At 36.4% G+C, this 23,045-nt stretch overlaps 1 protein-coding gene across 1 annotated transcript in view; it reads left to right on the top strand.

Moving 5' to 3' along the window:
* Positions 1 to 23,045, top strand: part of Klhl1 (kelch like family member 1) — a 369,504-nt gene that overhangs the window by 123,798 nt on the left and 222,661 nt on the right. Inside the window, exon 3 of the mRNA XM_021181703.1 lies at positions 6,071 to 6,207. Within this exon, the coding sequence (XP_021037362.1) occupies positions 6,071 to 6,207 (137 nt within the window). The remainder of the gene's footprint in view (positions 1 to 6,070; positions 6,208 to 23,045) is intronic.

Here is a 23,045-nt window from a genome sequence, read left to right as displayed (position 1 = left end):
TAAAAACATTATAAAATAAAAACCAAAGTCCTGGAAGGTTTAAATTGCACCTGATATACAATGGATAATTGATAACAATAGAATGCAAACTCCAAAACTATGGGTATATATGTTATCTATCTTTAAAGCACATAGGATTACCATAACCCAGCATACTATCTTTGAAACATTATAAGACTGATCAAGAAGAGCACAGAAGATATAAACAGAAGAAAACATCAGGTGGTTAGAAGCTAGAGCATTACCCTACAACAGAAATAAAGATTGTGACGAAAAAGAGGAGAGGGAAGGGATATTACATAGTCTGGCTTGGTAACACCAGAGCACAGAAAGCAGGTGAGCAAGTTTATGTATAAAATGTTCTTAGAAGAAACGAAAGTTTACAAGGGCAGAGAAACAAATGAATCAAAGATTAAACCTCTTCTCTTTCAGCCTCCTAAGGAGATAGAGAATTTACTTGATCCACAAAGACATACTGTGCTTCAGAGAGGCAGCCTTTTAGGCCTTGATGTGGTAGTATTGGTTACTATTGGCTCCATTACTTGTCTAGAGGTGAGAATCATTTTGGCAGAGCATGGGGCCTTCAAGTACAAGGGCCTTCTTGGACCAATGAAGATTTTTGGAAGAAGTGTCCTTTTTCCTTATGTTAATACTGATTCAGGTTGTCTGGGCCTTAAAAGGAGGGCATAGACCTAGAAGAAATTAAAAGATCGGTTTGTGTTGTATTATCATAGGGAAAGAAATACAAGAAAACTTTCATGTCATCTGGATGAAGTCTAATGGCAGAACAGCAATTGGAAATAAGACAGTGTGAATGTAAGAAAATTACAGGCAGTACACTGAATTTAGTATAAAGGCAGTCAAATGCTGGTAGAACATTTGGCCAATGGTTTCTTCTTTTTTACAGGCACTGCAGTAGCACAGTAAAATTTAAAGCTATCATACAAATTATTAATGCAGTGCTAAAAAAAGTGATTTTGCAAAAGTGAACATTAAAGTGAAGCACAAAAATCCACAAAGGCTACAGCAAAGGGCAGGTCACGGAGGAAGTCACTGAATAAGAGATAAAGCTGAGATAAAAAGTCTTCACTACTCTAACTTAAATAAAAGTAGGTTAAAAATGTGGAATACAATTCACAGACCATATGAAGCTCAAAAACAAGAGAGACCTAAGTGTGGATGCTTCATTGCTTCTTAGGAAGTGGAACAAAATACTCACAGGAGGAAATATGTAGACAAAGTGTGGAGCAGAGACTGAAGGAAAGGCCATCCAGAAACTGCCCCACCTGGGCATCCATCCCATATAGAGCCAACTGGACACTATTGTGAATGCCAAGAAGTGCTTGCTGTTTGAAGCATGATATGACTGTCTCCTGAGAGGTTCTGCCAGAGCCTGACAGATACAGAGGCGGATGCTCACAGCCTGAGTGATCATTGGACTGAGTGCGGGTTCTCTGATGGAAGAGTTGGAGAAGGGACTGAAGAAGCTGAGGGAGTTTGCAGCCTCATGGGCAGAGAAACAGTGTCAATTGGCCAGAACCTCCTCACCCCCACCCCCTAGTTCCTGGGGAATGGACCACCAACCAAATAGGACACATGCAGGGACCAAGAGTTCTGGTCACATATGTGGGACACTACTCCCACTGATGGCCTTGCTGGACATCAGTGGGAGGAGTGGTCCTTGGGCCTGAGGTGATTTGATCCCCCAATGTAGGGAAATCCCAGGGCTGGAACTGGGTAGTAGGTTGGTGGGTGGGGGTACACCTGCATAGAGGCAGGAGGAGGAAGGAGGATGGGATGGGATAGGGTATTTCCAGAGCAGAGGCCAAGAAAGAGGATAACATTTGACATGTAATTGAAGAAAATATCCAAAACAAGAAAAAAGAAAGAAAAAAGATTATTATTTCTGTTCAACTGCTTACAGAAGTCAAAAGAGGGCACTGCCTCCTCTAGAGAATTAGCATGTGGTTGTGAAACAACTGACTTGGGTCATCTGGAAAAGCAGTCTTTCCTTTTAACTGCTGAGACATCTCTGCAGACCCTCTTCACAAATCCTAAATGAGGTACTAAATTAACATCCTTGATGAAGGTGTTTAAATATGTGGTGCTTTTAAACAAGATTTATGTATATACAGATAGTTTGTTATTTCCTATGCTATTTAAAATTTAACCAAATGTCCAAATCGGGAGTGTATATAGGATATAACATGTTATTTAAAGAAAATTCAAGAAAAAGCTTCAAAGGACAAAAAAAGTGGGAGGTTGACAGTGTCTAACACCATGATAAATTAAAGTGGAATAAAGGAATCTTTAATAGATTTAGAACTACATTTTAGTGACCCCCAAATAGAGATTTTCCTAAGTGGCTGCACTTCTTCACTGAATCAGTTTTTGCTCCAGCTTTCCCTACATTAACTGAAGCTAAATATCCACGTATAAAGATGTTAACTTTTGCCAGGTGTTAAATCTAGATTCTAATTCAAACCTTTTGTGTCAGTAAATCTAAATGCAGAATTAATCATTTCATACTGTGATGACTGAGCTGCCAGCATTTTCCTAGAGTTGCTGCAGATTTTATTTGATGATTCAAACTTGCACAATGTAGGTCACAAAATATTTTGTTCTTAAAGATATGACCTGCCTGTAATGCAAACTTAGTGTGTAAGAACACGATGATTTAATTTATGTCGAAATACTTGTTCCTGGAGAGATGCCCAACCTGATGTTGTTTATGGAGACAATTACTATTTATCACCTGATGTTTATGGAGACATTTATTGCTTAACACTTTGATATAACTGATCATTTCACATTCACTTATTTCATTGGGTTGCAGTAAATATTTGGATATCTCTATGCTTTTTAAATAAAATTAATAATAATTACTATTATTTTATGTGTGAATAATTTTGCATACATGTATGACTTTGTACTACATATATGCTTTATATCTTCATAACTCGGAAAAGGACATCTTATTCTCCAGAAATGATTTCAAGATGATTATGAGCTGTCAAGAGAATGATAGGAATCAAACACATTTCCTCTGAAAGAGGAGCCAGTATTTTTAACTGCTGAGCCATCTCTCTAGCCGATATTTCTATTTATTATTTCTAACTAGGTCAATCTAGTGATCACCCTAATTTAGCATCCTGAAAGATAAGAAAGCAAGCATGAGCCATTTGGGCTGGATTTAGGTTTATAAAAGTAACAATAAAAATTTTCAAAATAATTTTTATACTGGTATAAAAAATAGCCAATGATATATTTTCATTAACTAGAAAAAGAGGTGCTATGCACAAAATAAATGACAATTTAAACTATGGGGTACTTTGAATTTTTAAAACACACTTTGTGAAACACAGTGGGAAATGAATTGGATGAAAAAATGACAATATGAATGCAAACACTTTGTGATTTGTGGTTTAAAATGGTCAACCTCACTATTACATAAGATTAGAATTAAAGTAAAAGTAACTATGGGTTAAAACACACACACACAAAAGAATGGGAATGGGAATGGGTGGGTAGGGAAGTGGGGGGCGGTATGGGGGACTTTTAGGATAGCATTGGAAATGTAATTGAGGAAAATATGTAATAAAAAATAAAAAAAATAAAAAATAAAAACACACACACACACGTATATCACTTGTCCTTGGAGAAAACATATTTGTGTGTGTCACTACAAAAATGCTAAAAATCCCAATAATCAAAAGTAGTTATAAATAAATGGCACATTACAAAATAAAAAGTTTGAAAACCAATTTTCTATTAAACCTAATAGAGTCTAGATGATAATGAAATAATTTCTCTATATATGAACAAAATAAATTTACTATCACCCTTTAAGAAAAAATATTTTATTGTAGATGAAACTAAAACAATTATAAGAAATGAAAGCTAGGAATCCCTTTGTCCTCAGAGCTACACTAAAATAAGCCTAAAGAAAACATTTTCTACTATTGACAGGATATTGATGCTTTAAAGAGAAGTAACAAGAATTAGAAAAGAGTAAATATAAGTTTTTTTCACCAAGTACACAACATATATTTAAAATCTTGTTGAAGTAGATTGGAGCAAGAAATTATCATACTGTAATTTGATATAATATTTATTAAATGGTACAAATGTGTTTGATGACCATTAGTATTGGTTAAGGGAGGAAATCATGAAGTTGTATAATAGCCAGTGGTAATGTGTAGCTTAGTTTTAAAGGCTCATTGGGTACATTTTATACTATACTTTCAAAAGCTATATTTTCATTATGTAGTTTATTTTTATTTCAATCCTGGCAACAATTTCATGAATATACACAATTCATCACCGCCACTGTACTCATTCTACATAACCCTGGCTTTTTTTCCTCTCTTGACGGTTAATTACTTGGTTCTTCTTTTGATCATATTCTCCCACTTCAAGTTTTCTTGTTTTCACCTATTGAAGGTAAATTAGTGTTGCATATATGAGCGCAATTAAGAAAACTAGATCTGGAAGATTTATCAATAACTACATCAGGGTTTAAAATGATAAGTATAGCTCTTCCCTAAAGACAATTAACTACCAATACTTCCTCAAGTTCACACACTCCCACCATCACAAATCATTGTTGGAATGATGAAGGACACATGCCTTCCTCCCCTCCCCTCCCCTTCCCTTTCCTTCCCTTCCCTTCCCTTCCCTTCCTTTTTCTTCCCTTTTTTTCAAGCCCAGTTTAGGGTTCTGTAGCTGCTGTGTGGTTTTGGTTCTAACAGCAATGTCTTATATAGAAAAAAGCCTTTTACAACAATACTCCCTTCTGTAGGCTCTTTCTGTTTTAATTTCTTTGTTGATTATATGTGATTTTCACATCAAGCACTCCAGTCCCACTTATCTACTTGTCCCTTCAAGTCCAACCCTTTCCTGCAAGAGCATCCTCCTCCATTAACGAAAACAAACAAACAAAGAAACAAATACCAAACCAAGCAACCATCCAAACCAAACAAACAAAAACAAAATATAATGCTGTGTAAGCTTCCATATGTCACAGTATATCCCCTAGTCTACCATTATCTTCTTTCTTCTCCCTCTTCTAAAGCATCCCAATATCCTCAGAAGGAGTTGGAGACACTTCCTATTGAGGAGTGAACACTCATATATCACTTATTTTCAACAGGTCAAGTCTCTTCATGACCCACCATCCAGTGTACAAAAGGAGCTTCCCTGCCCAGGGCTAAATAGCATTAGACTCTAGGTGTAACCCTGAATGTTTAAAAGGATGTGCATTAAGTGAAATAACAGTCATAGATTTAGTCTGTGTCATGGACAGTGACAGGCCTTTGACCTGGTTTACAGTAGCAAGCTTGGTATTCCTTATTGTAAAGCAGGTATCAACTAGACTGTGACTATCTCACAATCAGTCATATTATGTGCATACTGTTTTCATAAAGAGACATGTATTTCCCAGCAGATTAGTATTATAGTTTGCAGATTCCAAGCAGTATAAAACAAATGACCTTTCTTTCTTCAGAAGCCTACATTGTATTGAAGAATATAAATATTTGGAAGTATGCTAGCTAGCAAAAAAAAAAAAAAAAAAAAGAAAGAAAGAAAGAAAAAAAATCACTTTCTGTTTCAGGTTCAAACTCTGTGTCCTGTATCCCAAATTCACGGGTTTGTTTTGATTTGTTATTGTTTGTTTGTTTGTTTCTGCATCAGGTTTAGAACACCTAATTTTGATGGGCAAACGAGGAGAATGACAACAGAAAGGGGTTTTTGTTTGTTTGGTTTTTGTTTTTGTTTTTTTAATGCTTCTGAAAATGCTTCTGGAAAATAATGCAAAACTTGCCATAGGGTTTTGAAAACCTATGCCTTCTTGGAATATCAGCATATACCCATGCAGGGCACCTCTGTTTAAACATGTTTTATCTTCATAATCATTATCGTCATCATTATTATCTTTTCAATTTAAGTCATAAATTTATAATTTGATCAGATTGCTGATGATTGATTTGTTATTTTACCTCTTGTCTGCTGAATTCTGTGTTTTGTGCTTTATGTCCATTGCCTAAAATAGAACCTGTGCCTCTTTCAGGCTTGTTCTGAGTTCTGTCTCTGACTATTTTGCTGCCATGTTTACAAGTGATGTCTGTGAAGCCAAGCAAGAGGAGATCAAGATGGAAGGCATAGACCCAAATGCACTCTGGGATCTTGTTCAATTTGCATATACAGGTACAGTAAAATAACTATAATACCATAGAGATACCATGTTAATTTTAAAACTACTTTAGGTCTTGCAAAGGTTAAAAAAAAAAAGACTGAACTTTTATCATTAAAGATTACATAATAGGGAAAGGCTGGTCTTTATGTTCAGTAAAATAAAAAAAGACTATAAAGATATTGATTTTTATATTTTTCACACAGTATTTACACAAGATTAAATACATGATATAATCAGTATTGGGGATAGAATGAAGTAAAAAAAATAAATAAAAGAGTTAATCATTAAATACAAAGTTGCTTATCTCCATAGCTGGTCAGAACATTAATCATCTAAAATGATTCTCTTTAGATATATGAGTTCATGTAATTCTCATTTTTCCAATTATGCTAATTAAATGTTAAAATTTGTATGACCTTCATATTTATTTGATAACCGAGCTGAAAGATCCAATAGTGAGAGGTAGAATTTGGAGAATCATGGGTCTTGGACATTTGAAAAGGTTTTTTTTTTTTTATTTATTATATTTCTATATTCCTCTGGACATTATATTATTTGAGTGTTGTAAATTTTGGGTTTGTTAAATATGTGCAATCTGAGCTAGACCAAAGCAGAATGACTTGACAAATAAGACAGCTCTTTCCTCTCCAGAAGATCTTTTTTTTTTTTAAAGTAACCATAAAGTTACAAGGAAAAAAGAGGGATTAATGTCTTAAAGGAAATATATAAAGAAACGATGAAACACAGGGACCTTGCATATAGAATTTAAAATCACCTTCAGATATGTGATGTAAAATCACACATTTCTCATCTCAATAATTTAAAATATGGTTAAACAAGCAAAATTTTCACTATAAACAATATAAGACGTTTTGAAAGCTATTGTGATAGTGGGAAAAGACCTTGATTTAGTCTGACTATAACTGGATTGAATTAAGGGAGCAGGATTGTAAGCCTTGGGATGAGGAAGAAAGCACACTAACTCTTTTTATTGTCTACTTAGGTTTGCAGAGAAACAGTCATCTTTGCATATCTTTGTTGTTAAGGGCAGTCTCAACACTTACCAATTCCCTGAAGGCTGTATTTCAAGGAACAGAGAAAAATGCTTTTGAAATATAAAACTGGAGAAAGGTTTTTGAAAACATACCTCAAAGAAACGGAGACAATGTATGTGCAATTCTAAATATTCTGAAATAAATGGTTTTAGGAAAATTAAGGTCTATGAGCATTAAAAAGCCTATCTAAAATTTTCTCAATTGGAGGGGACTATTCAGAGCTTCACAATTTAATTATAATCTGTTTATACCTTGTAACCAGTCAATCGCAGACAACAATCCTATCAGTCAAGCATGAATACGGAGTGACTCACAAAGTCATCTCAAACTCCCCTGAAGGTCTGGCTACTGGTAGATTCTAGGGGAACTCTCTCCACTTTTACAATGACATGAACTCACCAGTCTTCAATGGATGCTTCAAAAACTTATGGTCCCAAATATGATTCACATTAAAGTCACTGAGTTACAAAGAGGAATGGATATGAGAAGGGAGCTTTCAAAGAGGAGGGAGTGTCAATCATGAAGGAAGAAGACAGAAGTTTAAGGTTGTGAGAGGAACTAGGATACATTTTATAAGTGTATGAATTTTTTAACTAGGAAAACTAATAAATGTTATTTTAAATTCATATTTTTTCTAGAATGGGGGTCTAATATAGCAAATATTTTAGGAATCCTTCCAGAAAGACAAAAAGCACAGTGCCCATATCCAGTTTCCATGTGCTGGCTAACTTACATTTAGATAGAGCAAAACTAGGCCAAAGACACTCACTATCTTATTATACAAGGTTTGATGTTGTTTCAAAGCTACCTGCTGAGTGTAATGACCCAAATATGGCTCTACATTCAGAAGAAAGTAAGAATAAAAATCTGCCTTCCAGTTACTCTGATACTATGGACTTCTCCCCTAAACATATTTGTACTGTGCCCTTTGCCTATAAACAATGTTATATTAGGGGATTGATGTATTTCCAATTGTATGTTTTCATTGGTTTTCTATATACACAGTGAATTTACAGGGTAATACTACAGAGCTTGGAATTCTTGGTGATACTAGGAATGATATCAATTATATACTTGGCTTTATTATATACAGTGCAAAACTTATAACAACCGAAGAAGGCAAGGGTTCATTTCTATAAGAAGGAAAGAATACAAGATTTCTACATGTGTCTAATTAGCAGGCTATTTCCATGATCTAGAAGACTACTTTGAAACAACCTAAAATAATTACATTCCTCCAAAAGAATGAGCAAGTAGGAAAATAAAACACCAATTCTTGAGAATCTTTGCTTTAACTTTTTCCTCCCCATTGCCTGTTACCCAAAGAGGGTCTTGAACTGGTTCATTTTCTTCTCCAGTTAGAAAATTAAAAGGCAGATAAAATCTGGAGCATGACAGGTAGCCATAGAGAAAAAGGAAATAGAAACAGAATGGTCAGTTGAAGAGAGGCTTCTATTGGGAGTGAGGAAAGACATATAGCAAGAAATAAAAGCTGGGTGGTGGTAGCACACGCCTTTAATCCCAGCACTTGGGAGGCTGAGGTAGGCAGATTTATGAGGTTGAAACCAGCCTGGTCTACAAAGTGAGTTCCAGGACAGCCAGGGCTATACAGAGAAACCCTGTCTCGAAACAAACAAACAAACAAACAAACAAACAAGCAAACAAACTAAAAACTAAAAACAAACAACCCCCCCCAAAAAAAACCAAAACCAAAACAAAACAAAAAACAAAAACAAAAAAGAAATAATGATGAAGACCCTCCACTAAAGCAGCAGGGGAAACCCTGAATTCAAATCCTAGTGTCCTCTTGAGTGCTAGTGGTCTTTTTAGTTTTCTCACCCAACTAAGGTTTGGCCAATTTCGAGAAAGACAGGACATTGATTAGCCCACAACTGTTGGATACATATGTCCTGATCAGGCCTTGAATTGTTGATCCAGTGTATCAGCAAGGAGCTTATTGGCAAACAACCACAAGACTTTTGTTTACAGCAGCTTTAAAGTTTTTAATCTGCCAAGAGTATTGGAAGTTCATCTTCTTTATTGCCTAATCATAGTTCCTCTACTATATGCCTTCATCTTTGAACAATGTAGTCTTTAATGATTGTAGAGTTTGAGAACCTTAAATATAGAGAAAGAAAACTTATCTTCCAGGTGGCATTCTGCCGATATAAGTTGATGCATTACAAAGTGTATGGAACACTTTCCCTATTTCTTACTTATTTAGGACATAGATGAGAAACAATTGAATTAAATGTAAGAAAATATCAGCAAGAAATAAATAAGCAACAATGTTATGATTTGTTTTATCTGCTATGAACCAAGAAGTTCAGGAATTTTACCATCTCAAATAAAGCCAGTTACTTTAGGGAAAGATACATTAAAAAGATAATCTTGAGGGATGGGGTTACACACCAATCTCAAAAACACTAACCCAGAATTGCTATCTGTCAAAAGGAAATGCAGGGACAAAGAGTGGAGCAGAGACTGAAGGAAAAGCTATCCAGAGACTACCCCAGCTAGGTATCCATCCCATCTGCAGACACCAAACCCTATTGCTGATGCCAAGGAGTGTTTGCTGACAGGAGCCTATACTAGCTGTCCCCTGAGAGGTTCTGCCGGAGCCTGACCAATACAGATGCAGATGCTTGCAGCTAACCATTGGACTGAAAATACAAGAACACCAATGGAGAAGTTAGGGGAAGGAGTAAAGGAGCTGAAAGGGTTTGCTCCAAAGTATCTCACTCTGCATGTTGTCCAGAGTGGGTTCCTTTATCAGTTCTCATATGCTGGAGAGGGAAGGTTCTCTGATGATTCTTCAGCAAGACACTGATCTATGTGTATAGTAAAATATTGATAGGAGTTTTTTATTGCTGCATTTATTTAGTAGAACAGAAATATTTGCTTTTCTTCTACTTGTATTTTCTTGTATCAGGTTCTGACCAGCTGATCAGTGTCAGGCGTGGGCGCCATCTCATAGAGTAAGCCTTAAATCCAATCAGATATTTGTCCCAGTGTATCTTGCAGGCATGTTTTATAATATATAAAAGCATTTGTTGTTGAGATAATGTCTACTTTTCTCTTCTGGTAGCATAAAGAGTGATTTTCAGTACCATGATCTCTAGTTAATAAGTATGATAGTTCTAGGTAGGTACCAAGTCAGATTCTCAATGTTCAGTGTGTTATTTACATTGTGTCTTCAGCAAAAGGGTTTTATTATCAGTTAATGAAGATATAACAATAGTTTTGGCAGGAATCTGGATTGCTTGGTGGTTTGAACAGGACATCATTTGCTAATAATTCAACTAGATGTGAAATATCTCAGTTACTATATCACAACTGATAGTCTTAAGGACACAAGATAAAATCAACTTAATATTTTGCAAAGTATTTTACTCTACAGGAGACTCCTTTTATAGCTTTACTTACTCATATACATGAACTTGGACAGAATCTATTTTATGTATAGTAAAGTCTTTGATTAGTTATAATGATACCAAACATGTTCTGGAAATATTTCATAAATTATCTAAAAAAAATTATGGAGCCAAGGAAGAAAAAGTTGAACATTAAAGTAGCATTACTCTATTTTCAAATCTCTTATAAACTTGTTAAAGATTATTAGCTATTCAGATATCATACTCTGCCTATTAGAAATTATTCAGATGAGTAATTGAAGATGCTAAGAATGTGTAAAGCTCAAATTACAAAAGTATTTGAAGAATAACAATTTGTTATTACAAAAAATGTATTGATAAGCTCATCTTGAGATAAATCTAAATTGGTCCTTTACTATATCAAAACATTGTTTTTAGACTGTAAATGGAATACCACTAATGTTATTACAATGCAGCCCAGTCAGGTAAAGATATGCAATCTGGCTGATCAATAATAATACAATAAGCCTGTTACTATGATATGAATGGCAAAACACAGACTGAATGTTTTATTCTCTATCGTACTTTCCTTTTTCAGTGTATGTTATGACAGGAGTTCATTAGAGTGACTTATAACCCTCTCTTGCTCTCCAAATAAAGTAGGTCACTTAAGTTGACACCATTATGGTGACTTGTTCTAAGCTCTGTTCATCATCCCCATGACTATAAGCTACTAGCTTAGTGACTTATAGATAGATAGCAGTGATGTTTGAGCAGGTTAATGTGTGATGTCCCATTTCCTGTGAATATACTCAGATACCTTATTTTACAATGTATCTACTATCTTGTAAACTTTACTAAACTCTTAACAATATGCTGAATTGCACATGGAACCTATATTTAATTAAGTTGGAATTTTACAACCCACCATAATTATTTTTTGTTATAAACATATTTTTGATATATGGAGATGTATAATTTACATATATATACAAACATATTTATATCAGTACTCAAATTTTAATCACAGATGAAAATTTAGATACAATAATATTTTTAAAGACTGTACATAGGATCAATGTTCTGAAATACTGCCTTCATTCACACTTCTAGAAATTTCCTCTTGGTTCATCACTTATATAATTCATACAACAATGAAAATAAGCTGTGCTCATTGATGATTAAGGAAATAGAGTTCTAACAAATGCAGTTGGTGGGAATGCAAAGTTGCTAATATAGTGTCAGGTCCTGGGGATGACTGATAAGGACAAAGTTCAAATACAGGAAGCTGTTCACCTAATAGTGGTGATTTAAGAAAGAAGGATAGGAAATTAAACTGCCTAACAGCAAACTTCAATCATACTGAAGAGTTAACATGTTTATAAAAGATGCTTGGGTGCTACTGAGGTGAAAATGTTTGTATATAAATAGGGAATGTTAAGAAAGCGTATGCTTACTGCCAACATTTCAGTGAAATATCTTTACAAAGGCACTAAGATATTTAATATTCTTTTAATATTAAAAAATGTATGTTCTTCCTGGACTTTACCCACTAAATACCCCCCCGACTTCTTTACGATAATTAAAAGTAAATCATTGCTTCATTTTTATAGCTGGTTTAATTCAAGTGGCATGAATTATGCAAGCACATTAACAGAATAATCATTTTAATCTTAGAGAATTTAATAGACAATAAACTCTAGACTCAATATAATATACTGTGTCATCAAATACTATTTTTTGTGCCTTATCATTGTTCATTGTTTAAAATTGACTTAGTTTTCCTAGAATGTTTGAACAATTTGCATATGAACTGTAAAAAATAAAAAATAAGCAATTAAGTCAGTTAGCCAGATTTGTTTGAACACTTGTGTGAATATGTTTAGTCATCTACCAATACATATAAAACTGAATTTTACAAGGTTAATTCTGGGAAATAATAAAGAAATTACTTATATTTCAAAATATAAGCCTCAAGGCACTACATGAAGTTTCATTGTTATTGAGCAATCTGTAACTTTTAACAGGTTGACCACTCAGTATACATATTTGAATCTTATTTGCAGATTCGAATGATTACCATAGTACATAGTACAACACATTATGACTTTCTAAATTTTTAGTGGGTTGGCACAACACTTTCATTTTTGCCAAGTTTGATTCATTAAACACTTGGGACTGAATTCATCTTAATGTTGCTCTGAGTTACGTAACTCTTTATATTTTCCCGCTTTACATATTAGAAGAGCTAGAAAGACTCACGTGACATACTGTCAAGTATTCCAGTGCCTTTCAAATACTTTTCTGTGCTAACATTGATTTGCTCATATATTTGTCTATTTTTTCATTATTCATTTAATTTATTTCCATTCATTCATTAACTTGTATTAAAGTTGAAATGTAATGAAAAAAATTAAACAGTAGTTATCTCGTGTTAGCTTATAATTCTAGCTTCTAGTAAGCTCTCTAGAAAAGCAGACTCAAATTTGTCTCATAGAAATGTAAAGATCCCAATACTCAAACTGATTTATATATATTTTTCATATTGGATTAAACATAGTCACTGCTTCCGATGTAGCATTTTGAATATTTTAAATCTATTTTGAACTTATAAATCTTAGTTAATCAACTATGATTAATAAAATATTAAGTCTTTATCTTTTCAGAGACAGAGACCTTAATTGAGCAAGAAGATTACTTTAAGAGTGAATGAATAAGTACAATATGATGAATCTACCCTGATTGTTCAGAATATCTGTCTTAGTCAGGGTTTCTATTCCTGCACAAACATCATGACCAAGAAGGATTTGGGGAGGAAAGGGTTTATTCAGCTTACACTTCCACATTGCTGTTCATCACCAAGGAAGTCAGGACTGGAACTCAAGCAGGTCAGGAAGCAGGAGCTGATGCAGAGGTCATGGAGGGATGTTCTTTACTGGCTTGCTTCCCCTGGCTTGCTCAGCCTGCTCTCTTATAGAACCCAAGACTACCAGCCCAGGGATGGCCCCACCCACAAGGGGACCTACCCCTTGATCACTAATTGAGAAAATGCTTTACAGCTGGATCTCATGGAGGCATTTCCTCAACTGAAACTGCTTTCTCTGTGATAACTCCAGCTTGTGTCAAGTTGACACAAAACTAACCAGTATAATATCTACTTTTATAATTTTTCAGATATTTTATATAATCTTATATACAAAAAATTTGTGAAGACAAACAAGAGAAAAATAAATGGAAGAAGTGCTTATTTGGCCTAATAGTTCCTAAAGGTTACATTTCATCAGAATGTGAAAAAGAAAACCACCAGGCAATATCCAATTAAATGGAGAATTACTTGAAGGAATCCTACTAAGATCAGTGACAAAACAAGGCTGCTCACTCTCTCCATATCTAGCCAATAGAGTACTGGAAGTTCTAGCAAGAGCAATAAGACAACACATGGAGATCAAGGAATTCAAGTCAGAAAAGAAGTCAAGGTATCACTATTTGCAGATGATATGATAGTATACATAAGCAACCCCAAAAATTCTAGCAGAGAACTCTTATAGATGAAAAACAATTTCAACAAAGTGGCTAGATATAAAATTAACTAAAAAAACCAATAGTCTTTATTTATATAAACAATAAGCCACCTGAGAAAGAAATTAGTGAAGCAAAACTCCTCACAATACCCACAAATAGTTAAAAATAGCTTGGTGCAACTCTTACCAAGCAAGTGAAAGGTCTTTATGACAAGAACTTCAAATCCCTGAAAAAAAGAAATTGAAGAACTCAGAAGATGGAAAGATCTCCCATGCTCAGGGATTGGTAAAATTAACTTAGTAAAAGTGGCCTTCTTATCAAAAGCAATCTTCAGACTAAATGCAATCCCCATCAACAATTCAACACAGTTCTTTACAGACATGGAAAGAGAAAATTTTAATTTGATATGGAAAAAACAAAAATTCCAGAATAGTAAAAAGTGATCTTAGCAATGAAAGACCTTCAGGAAGAATCACCATCTCTACCTTCAAGCTGTGCTACCAAGCAATGGTGATACAAACGGCATGGTGCTGGGACAGAGACAGACAGGGAGATCAATGGAATAGGCTTGAAAACACAGAAATAAGCCCAGACACTTATGGACCCTTGGTCTGTGAAAAAGAAGCCAAAAACATACAATGGAAAAAAGTAATTATCTTCAATAAATGATGCAGGTCTAATTGGTAGTCTGTATGTAGAAAAATGAAAACAGAACCATATTTGTCACCTTGCATAAAGGTCAAGTCCAAGTGGATCAAGGACTTCAACATAAAACCAAGTACACTGAATCAAACAGAAGAGAAAGTGAGAAAGAACCTGAGCACATTGACACGGGGGGAAATTTCCTAAACAGAACACCAATGGCTCAGGCTCTAAGATTAACAATTGAAAAAAGGGATCCATAAAACTGAACAGCTTTCTGTAAGGCAAATGAGAGTCAATATGTCAAATCGGCAACCTAGTGAAGATTTTTCCCAAAAATCTTCACTAACCCCATTCAATACACAGGAAATATCTAAAATATATAAAGAACTCAAGAAGCTAACCTCCAATAACCCAAATGCCCCAATTAAAAAATGGAATACAGAGCTAAACAGATAATTCAAAACACAAGAAACTCGAATGCCTAAGAAGCACTAACAGAAATCTTCAAAGTTCTGAGTCATCAGGGAAGTGCAAATCAAAATGACCCTGAGATTCCACCCTACACCAATCAATGGCCCAGATCAAAGCCTCAGGTGACAGCAGATGCTGGCAAGGATGTGGAGAAAGAAACAATTGTACATTGCTGATGGGATTGCAAACTGGTATAACCACTCTGGAAATCAATCTGGCAGTTCCTCAGAGAATTAGAAATAGACCAACTTGAAGACCCAGCTCTACCACTCTTGTACATACACCTCCCAAAAATTGCTCCACAATGCCATAGGGGCACATGCTCCACTATGTTCATAGCGGCCTTATCTGTGATAGTCAGAACCTGAAAACAGTCCAAATGTCCCTTAACTAAAGAATAGATGCAGAAAATGAAATTCATTTACACTATGAATGCTATTCAGCTATTAAGAACAAGAACGTCATGAGTTTTGCAGGCAAATGTATGAAATTAGAAAATATGATCCCAAGTGAGGTAACTCAGACCCCAAATGACATGCTTGGTATGTACTCACTAATAAGTGCATATTAGCTGAAAATGTACAGAATATATAGGATAAAACCACAGAATTTAAGAAGTTTCACCAGCACAAAGGCTAAGTGAGGGTGCTTCAATCTCACTTAGAAGGGGGAAGAAAATAATCATGGGAGACAGAAGGGTGGGGGAATTTGGTTGGAGAGGGGAAGAGAAGGGAGAAGGGGAACAGGATCAGGTATTGTGAGGGGCAGTAGAGAAGCACAGCCAGCCAGCAGAATGAACAGAAATATGCAGCCACAAAGGTGGGAGGTGGAGAGACCCTCTAGAAAATACCAGAGACCTTGAAGGTGAAAGAGGCTCTCAGGGCTCAGTGGGATTGACTTTAAAGGAAATGCCCAACAATTGGGATAGGGATGAGTCCACATCCAGTTGAAAGACAGGGCCTCAACTGGAGGAAAGGCGTTTTCACAGTCAAAAATTTTGACCCAGAACTGTTCCTATCTAAAAGAAATGCAGGAACAAAAATGAAGAGGAGACTAAGGGAAAGGCAGCTCAATGACTGGTGATCCATCTCATGGGGAGATACTAAAGTCTGACACTATTACTGTTCCTAGGATGTGCTTACAGACAGGAGCTCAGCATGGCTGTTCTCTGAGAGTCTTCAGCTGACTGAAACAGACACAGATACTTATACCCAACCAGAGGACTGAAGTCAAGACACCTATGGTTGAATTAGGGGAAGGATTGAAGAAGCTGAGGAGAAGGTCAACACCTTAGGAAGAACCAGAAGTCTCAACTAACTTGGACCCATGAGGTCTCTCAGACATTGAGCCACCAACTAGGCAGCATAAAAGGGGTGGTCCAAGCCCCCTCCTCCCCATACATAAACAGCAGAGGACTGCCTGGTCTGGCCTCAGTTCAAGAATATTCGCTTAATCCTCTAGAGACTTGAAGCCTCAAGTAGGGGGCAATGTCGGGAGGTGGGAGGCCATCCCCTTGGAGAGCAGCAGGGACCAGGAGCAGAGGGCAATGGCTGGATTGTAAATATACTACTACTACTACTACTACTACTACTACTACTACTAATAATAATAATAATAATAATAATAATAATAATAATAACAATAGCAATGATAATGAAGATATCCTAAAAAAAAAAACAGATTTCATGTTGCTGGAAGCATACCTCTAAGTATCCTTCATTGGGCTAAGGCGGGAAGCTGAGAAAACAGAAATAAGTGAACTATAGCCAGCAGTAGATGACAATAGTGACTTATCTCTGCAAGCTAGCTCACCTTCTAAAGTCCTCACAGCTTTCATGCTGGGAAGGAAGGATGGAAACCTAACCCTGTAGGGAACATTTTCAATTCAAACTGTAACAGGAGCCAAGTGCCAACTTACAAAATTTCCCTTTTACAACTCAGAAATACTATGCCTCGAAGGTAAACTTTAAATAACAGTATAAAATTACATTTTCTCCACATTAACTGTATTCATATATTTCAGGACAACTTTGAAGTGAAATACTTGGCCATTTTTTGCCTTTTTAGCATCTAAGTATGTTAAATAAATGGTCAAGTTATGGATATATAAAGAAATATATCATGCATGAGCTAGCTCAATTTGTGTGCATTCAAGCTCGACACCTGCCGTTATTCCATTTGTGCCTTCTGGCTTTTAAAAATATTCTCTGCCATTGAATATATTCTAAGTTGAAAAGAATAAAGCATTTTAACTCTTTCAGACAGGTAACAATCATAGTTTAATTTAATCACTAGAATTCACAATAATTTACTGTAAGATTATTCAACATAGGATAATAGAAAAAGATCACAATATGCTATACACTCAAAAGCATTGAAAAGAAATTATATAAATACATTTATACCTTATATATTAATTGTTTAAGCCATAGATATTTTAACCAGTTTTAATAACATAAAATGTATTTATGTATAAAATATTACCAGGAATTATACAAACTGTACAATTATTGTATCTTTATATTATAATATCACCTTTAAGTACTTATTGATAACGAAATTGTAAAAACTCCATTTCACTCCTGTATTCTTACCACACCTCAAGATGGAATAGAAAGATAAATTATTTGATGGCAGCCTTGGATAGTAAGGTTAAGCCTGGAAAGTCTAAGTAAATCCTTGTCTCAAAAAATAATTAATTAATTAATATAGTAATAAATAAACAATTTGCTCAATTTGACATTTATATGCAGCCATAAATCTCTAACTACTGTCAAAGCAATGAATAGGTCTACTGACACCAACATTTTCTTCTGCCCTTTGGAATCATCTCTCTTTTTATTCCCAAAACATACACAGCTTGGAAGATCTCATTTGTATTTGAAAATATTTACTTTTTTATTGGATATTTTCTTTATTTATATTTCAAATGCTATCCCATTTCCTGGTTTCCCCTCTGAAAAACACTCTCCTCCTATCCCCTCCCACCTTGCCATGCTCACCGACCCACCCACTCCCACTTCCTGGCCCTGGCATTCTCCCACACTGGGGCATAGAGCCTTCATAGGATGAAGGCCCTCTCCTCCCATTGATGTACGACTAGGCCATCCTCTGCTGCACATGCAACTGGAGCCATGAGTCCCATCATGTGTTTTCTTTGATTGGTGGTTTAATCCCAGGAGCTCTGGGGTTTCTGGTTAGTTCACATTGTTGCTCCTCCTATGGGGCTGCAAACCCCTTCAGCTCCTAAGGTCCTTTCTCTAGCTCCTTCCTTGGGGTCCATGTGCTTAGTCCAATGGATAGCTGTGAGCATCCACTTCTGTATTTGTCAGGCACTGGTAGAGCCTCTCAGGAGACAGCTATATCAGGCTCCTGTCAGCAAGCACTTTATGGCATCCACAACAGTGTCTGGGTTTGGTGATTGTATATGGGATGGATCCCCAGGTGGGGCAGTCTCTGGATGGCCTTTCCTTCAGTCTCTGCTCCACACTTTGTCTCTGTAAGTCTTTCCATGGGTGTTTTGTTCCCTCTTCTAAGAAGGTTCAAGGTATCCACACTTTGGTCTTCCTTCTTCTTGAGTTTCCTGTGTTTTGTGAATTGTATCTTGGGTATTCTGAGCTTCTGGACTAATATTCACTTAGTCATCAGGGAATGCAAATCAAAGCAACCCTGAGATTCCACCTCACACCAGTCAGAATGTGTAAGATCAAAACCTCAGTTGACAGCTGGCAAGGATGTAGAGAAAGAGGAATATACCTCCATTGCTGGTGGGATTGCAAGCTGTTATAACCACTCTGGAAATCAGTCTGGCGGTTCAACAGAAAACTGGACATAGTACTACCTGAAGACCTCACAAAACCGAAAAGTTGTTCCAACATGTAATAAGGACATATGTTCCACTATGTTCATAGCAGCCAGAAGCTGGAAAGAACCCAGATGTTCCTCAACAGGGGAATGGATAAAAAAAAAAAAAATGTGGTAATTTACACAATGGAGTAGTACTCAGCTATTTCATACAAAGAAATTATGAAATTCTTAGGTGTACTGGCTAGTTTTGTGTCAACTTGACACAGCTGGAGTTATCACAGAGAAAGGGGCTTCAGCTGGGGAAGTGCTTCCATGAGATCCAGCTGTGGGCCATTTACTCAATTAGTGATTGGTACCATCTTGTGGGTGGTACCATCTCTGAGCTGGTAGTCTTGGTTTTGTAAGAGAGCAGGCTGAGCAAGCCAGGGTAAGCAAGCCAGTAAAGAACATCCCTCCATGGCCTCTGCATCAGCTCTTGCTTCCTGACCTGCTTGAGTACTAGTTCTGGTTTCCTTTGGTGATGAACAGCAATGTGGAAGTGTAAGCCGAATAAACCCTTTCCTCCCCAACTTGCTTCTTGTTCATGATGTTTTGTCCAGGAATAGAAACCCTGACTAAGACAAATTGGTACCAGCATAGTGGGGTATTCCTGTGACAACCTGACCATATTTTGTGAAGGACTGTGGAAGGACTTTGGAACTTTGGGCTAGAAGATCCATTTGTTGTTAAGAGATCTGTGGGATGTTGTGTAGGAGCTGGGAAGATAATGTTGAGAACAGTGCAGAAGATGGAGGCCTGGCTTGTGAAATTTCAGAGGGAAAGATTAAAGACTCTTTTCATGGCCATTGCTATTTTGATTGTGAAGATTCTGTGGTTCTGGTTAGCTGGGGCTGAAGAATCAGCTGTGATTAACAAGATACCAGAACTACTAAAGTGAAAACTTTGCATTACTGGGACTATTGATGCTGGTTAGCTGGAGCTAAGTAATTAGCTGTGGTTAAGAAGAGACCAGCATCATTGAAATGACATCTTCTGGGAAGTGTTTTCTGAGAGCACAGAGGCTGTGTTCCAGATATAGACAAGGTTGTACCTTGTGCTGTGGCTGGACTTAGTAATATATAAGACTAGTTTTGAAGGCATGGTTTTGAAGGCAGGAAGGGGTCAGGAATTCCAGCTGAGGTTAGGCACTGTGAGAGACCATAAAAGGCCATTGGTGAAAGTGCAGCTTCATTTGCAATTGATGGCCCAGGACTGAAAGGGTCATGCAAAGGAGTTGAGTCTTGGCACCATGAAGAGAGTCTATGAGAGACTATTGTTGAAGCCAAGTTTCAGTGGAAGACAGCAGCATTTTGGAGATGCCTGCATCATGAGATGACCACCAAGAACAGCAGCAGCAGTGGAGTACAGGCAGCTGGAGCCTAGAAGACAAGCCATGTGCTACAAAGGGTAGGGCTGGAGAAGTTACCCAAGCCCTTGGAGGAGCCCAGAAGATCATAAGTTGGATCACAGACATTGGACAGTTGGAGATTGATTTTTGCTTTTGATTGTGACTGTGCCCTGATATTTTTCCCTCTGAAGTAGGAAAGTATTTTAGTGAAGCCTACAGTTAAGAGACTTTTAATTGTAAGAGGATTTTGAATTTTAAAAGTTATTGGATATTTTAAAGGGAACTTTTAATATGTAAAGACTCTGGGACTTTTAAAGTTGTTTAGGTCTTGGGGATGAATAAGAAACTAAGGGTTGAGGCTTAATAGTGATGTGTTTGTGTGTCAAGTTGACAAGGGGTCAATTGTACTGGCTGGTTTTGTGTGTCAACTTGACACAGGCTGGAGTTATCACAGAGAAAGGGGCTTCAGCTGGGGAAGTGCCTCCATGAGATCCAGCTGTGGGTCATTTTCTCAGTTAGTGATTAAGAGTGGAGGGTCCCTTGTGGGTGGTACCATCTCTGGGCTGGCAGTCTTGGGTTTTATAAGAAAGCAAGCTGAGCAAGCCAGGGGAAGCAAGCCAGTAAAGAACATCCCTCCATGGCCTCTGAATCAGATCCTGCTTCCTGACCTGCTTGAGTTCCAGCACTGACTTCCTTTGGTGATGAACAGCAACGTGGGAAGTGTAAGCTGAATAAACCCTTTTATCCCCAACTTGCTTCTTGGTCATGATGTTTGTTCAGGAATAGAAATCCTGACTAAGACATTAGACAAATGGATGTATCTAGAGGCTATCATCCTGAGTATGGTAACCCAATCACAAAAGAACACAGATGATATGCATTCATTAATACATGGAAGATCTCATTTTTGCTGTAAGACCTTTTTTTTTTTAATATTTCCTTGACCTTCTCCTCCTTTTTCTCTTCTTCTTTCTCCTCCTCCTCCCTTCCTCTTCCTCCTCCTTTTCGTTTTTGAGATTATAATAATACATTGTTTCCACAGCCCTGTTCCTTCCCCCTATATAAACCCCCACTTACTCTATTTCAAATTTCACCGCTTGATTTTTCATTATTTTTGTTAAATACAGATTTGTATATACTACATATATTTCTAAATAAATATATGTGTTGGGAACAAGCAAAATAAACTTATTCTAAGTAGTATCATTTTATTTTCAGATTTCATTTAATCATAGGGAGAGATGAAACTCAAGGTCCTAGGGAAAATGAGGACTTCCCAATAGCTGAACAGCTTCTTTTGTAAACAGTTGTGTGGAGTCCAGACATCTCAAAGATATTCTCTTTTCTGACTGTCAGCGTCAAACAAGTTCATGTTCCCAAGCCTAGAAACAAGCACTTGCTCCATTTCTCCAAAGGTTTTGTTAATTGTCTTTTAACCAGTAAAGTTTAAAAGTGCTCTTATTTAAATTAAGGTACCTACGTTATAAAAATATATACCCAATTGTTTGTTTTACTCTGATTAACTAAACAAAGCTGACCCCTTTCTTTGTCCCCTTATCACTCTAAGCTCTGGACATAATGTCTAGGAGAATGAATTTAGTACTCTGAAGCCAGGTGCCCTGGATATGGCCCAGTCTCCAACCAGACTCTCTCGTTTAACCTATGATGCCAAAATACAAAATATAAAATAACACCACGAAATTCAAAATACAATTGTATGCCATGGCAGCTCCCTGATACTTTAACAATGTTGTACATCTAACTGGACACCTCCCTGAGTGCTCAGAAGGCAAAGCTTTATGTTTCAGGTGCTGTATCTGACATGAGTTTCCTCTGCTTCCAACCCAAACTGACCATGCGTATATATCCTTTTTTGCCTGAGTGCATAAGTATAGTATTTTTCAGAACATTAAGAGTTTTAGTTACTTGGAAAATTCGTTTTACTTTTCAGGAAAACTTCTTTCTATTCATCATCATTACTTAGTATAATCATGTTTCTTTAATAACATCTTCCTTATTACTGTGAGGTGTTTTCTTGACGATAGCTCCACTCATTCCAGGACTTGTCAATGTGCATATGATTGCTTAATGGTGTGTGATAATAGATTTTTTTTTTTTATTTAGCCTTCACTGAATCTTAGTAGAATAGTTGAGTGTTAGAAGAAGTCACAGTGTGAAACCATTTCCTTACAATTTGTGGAATTTCAGAAACCCAAGAGCAGCTCTGCTGCTCACTATGCTTCAGGTGGTTTCACTATGGTCGTGTTGAGTACCTCCAGACACATGGGTCATACCCACCAAGATTCACTCCCACACCTCAGCTGGAAAAATACACAAGCAAACCAAAAACCTTTCTACTTACATTTTTCTTGCCTTTTTTACTTTTTTTTTTCATTTTTCATTTTTCAACTTGGTGAGCCAAGTTTCTGTTTCTTTTTCTTTCTTTCTTTCATTTTTTTTTTGTTTTTTGTTGTTGTTTTTTGTTTTTCTTTTTTTTTAATTTTTAATATTTTTATTACATATTTTCCTCAATTACATTTCCAATGCTATCCCAAAAGTCCCCCATAGCGCCCCCCACTTCCCTACCC

Source organism: Mus caroli, chromosome 14, assembly GCF_900094665.2.
Source record: "Mus caroli chromosome 14, CAROLI_EIJ_v1.1, whole genome shotgun sequence".
NCBI lineage: Eukaryota > Metazoa > Chordata > Mammalia > Rodentia > Muridae > Mus > Mus caroli.
Note: the sequence above shows the minus strand (reverse complement) of the source record. Positions and strands in the feature narration are given on the sequence as shown.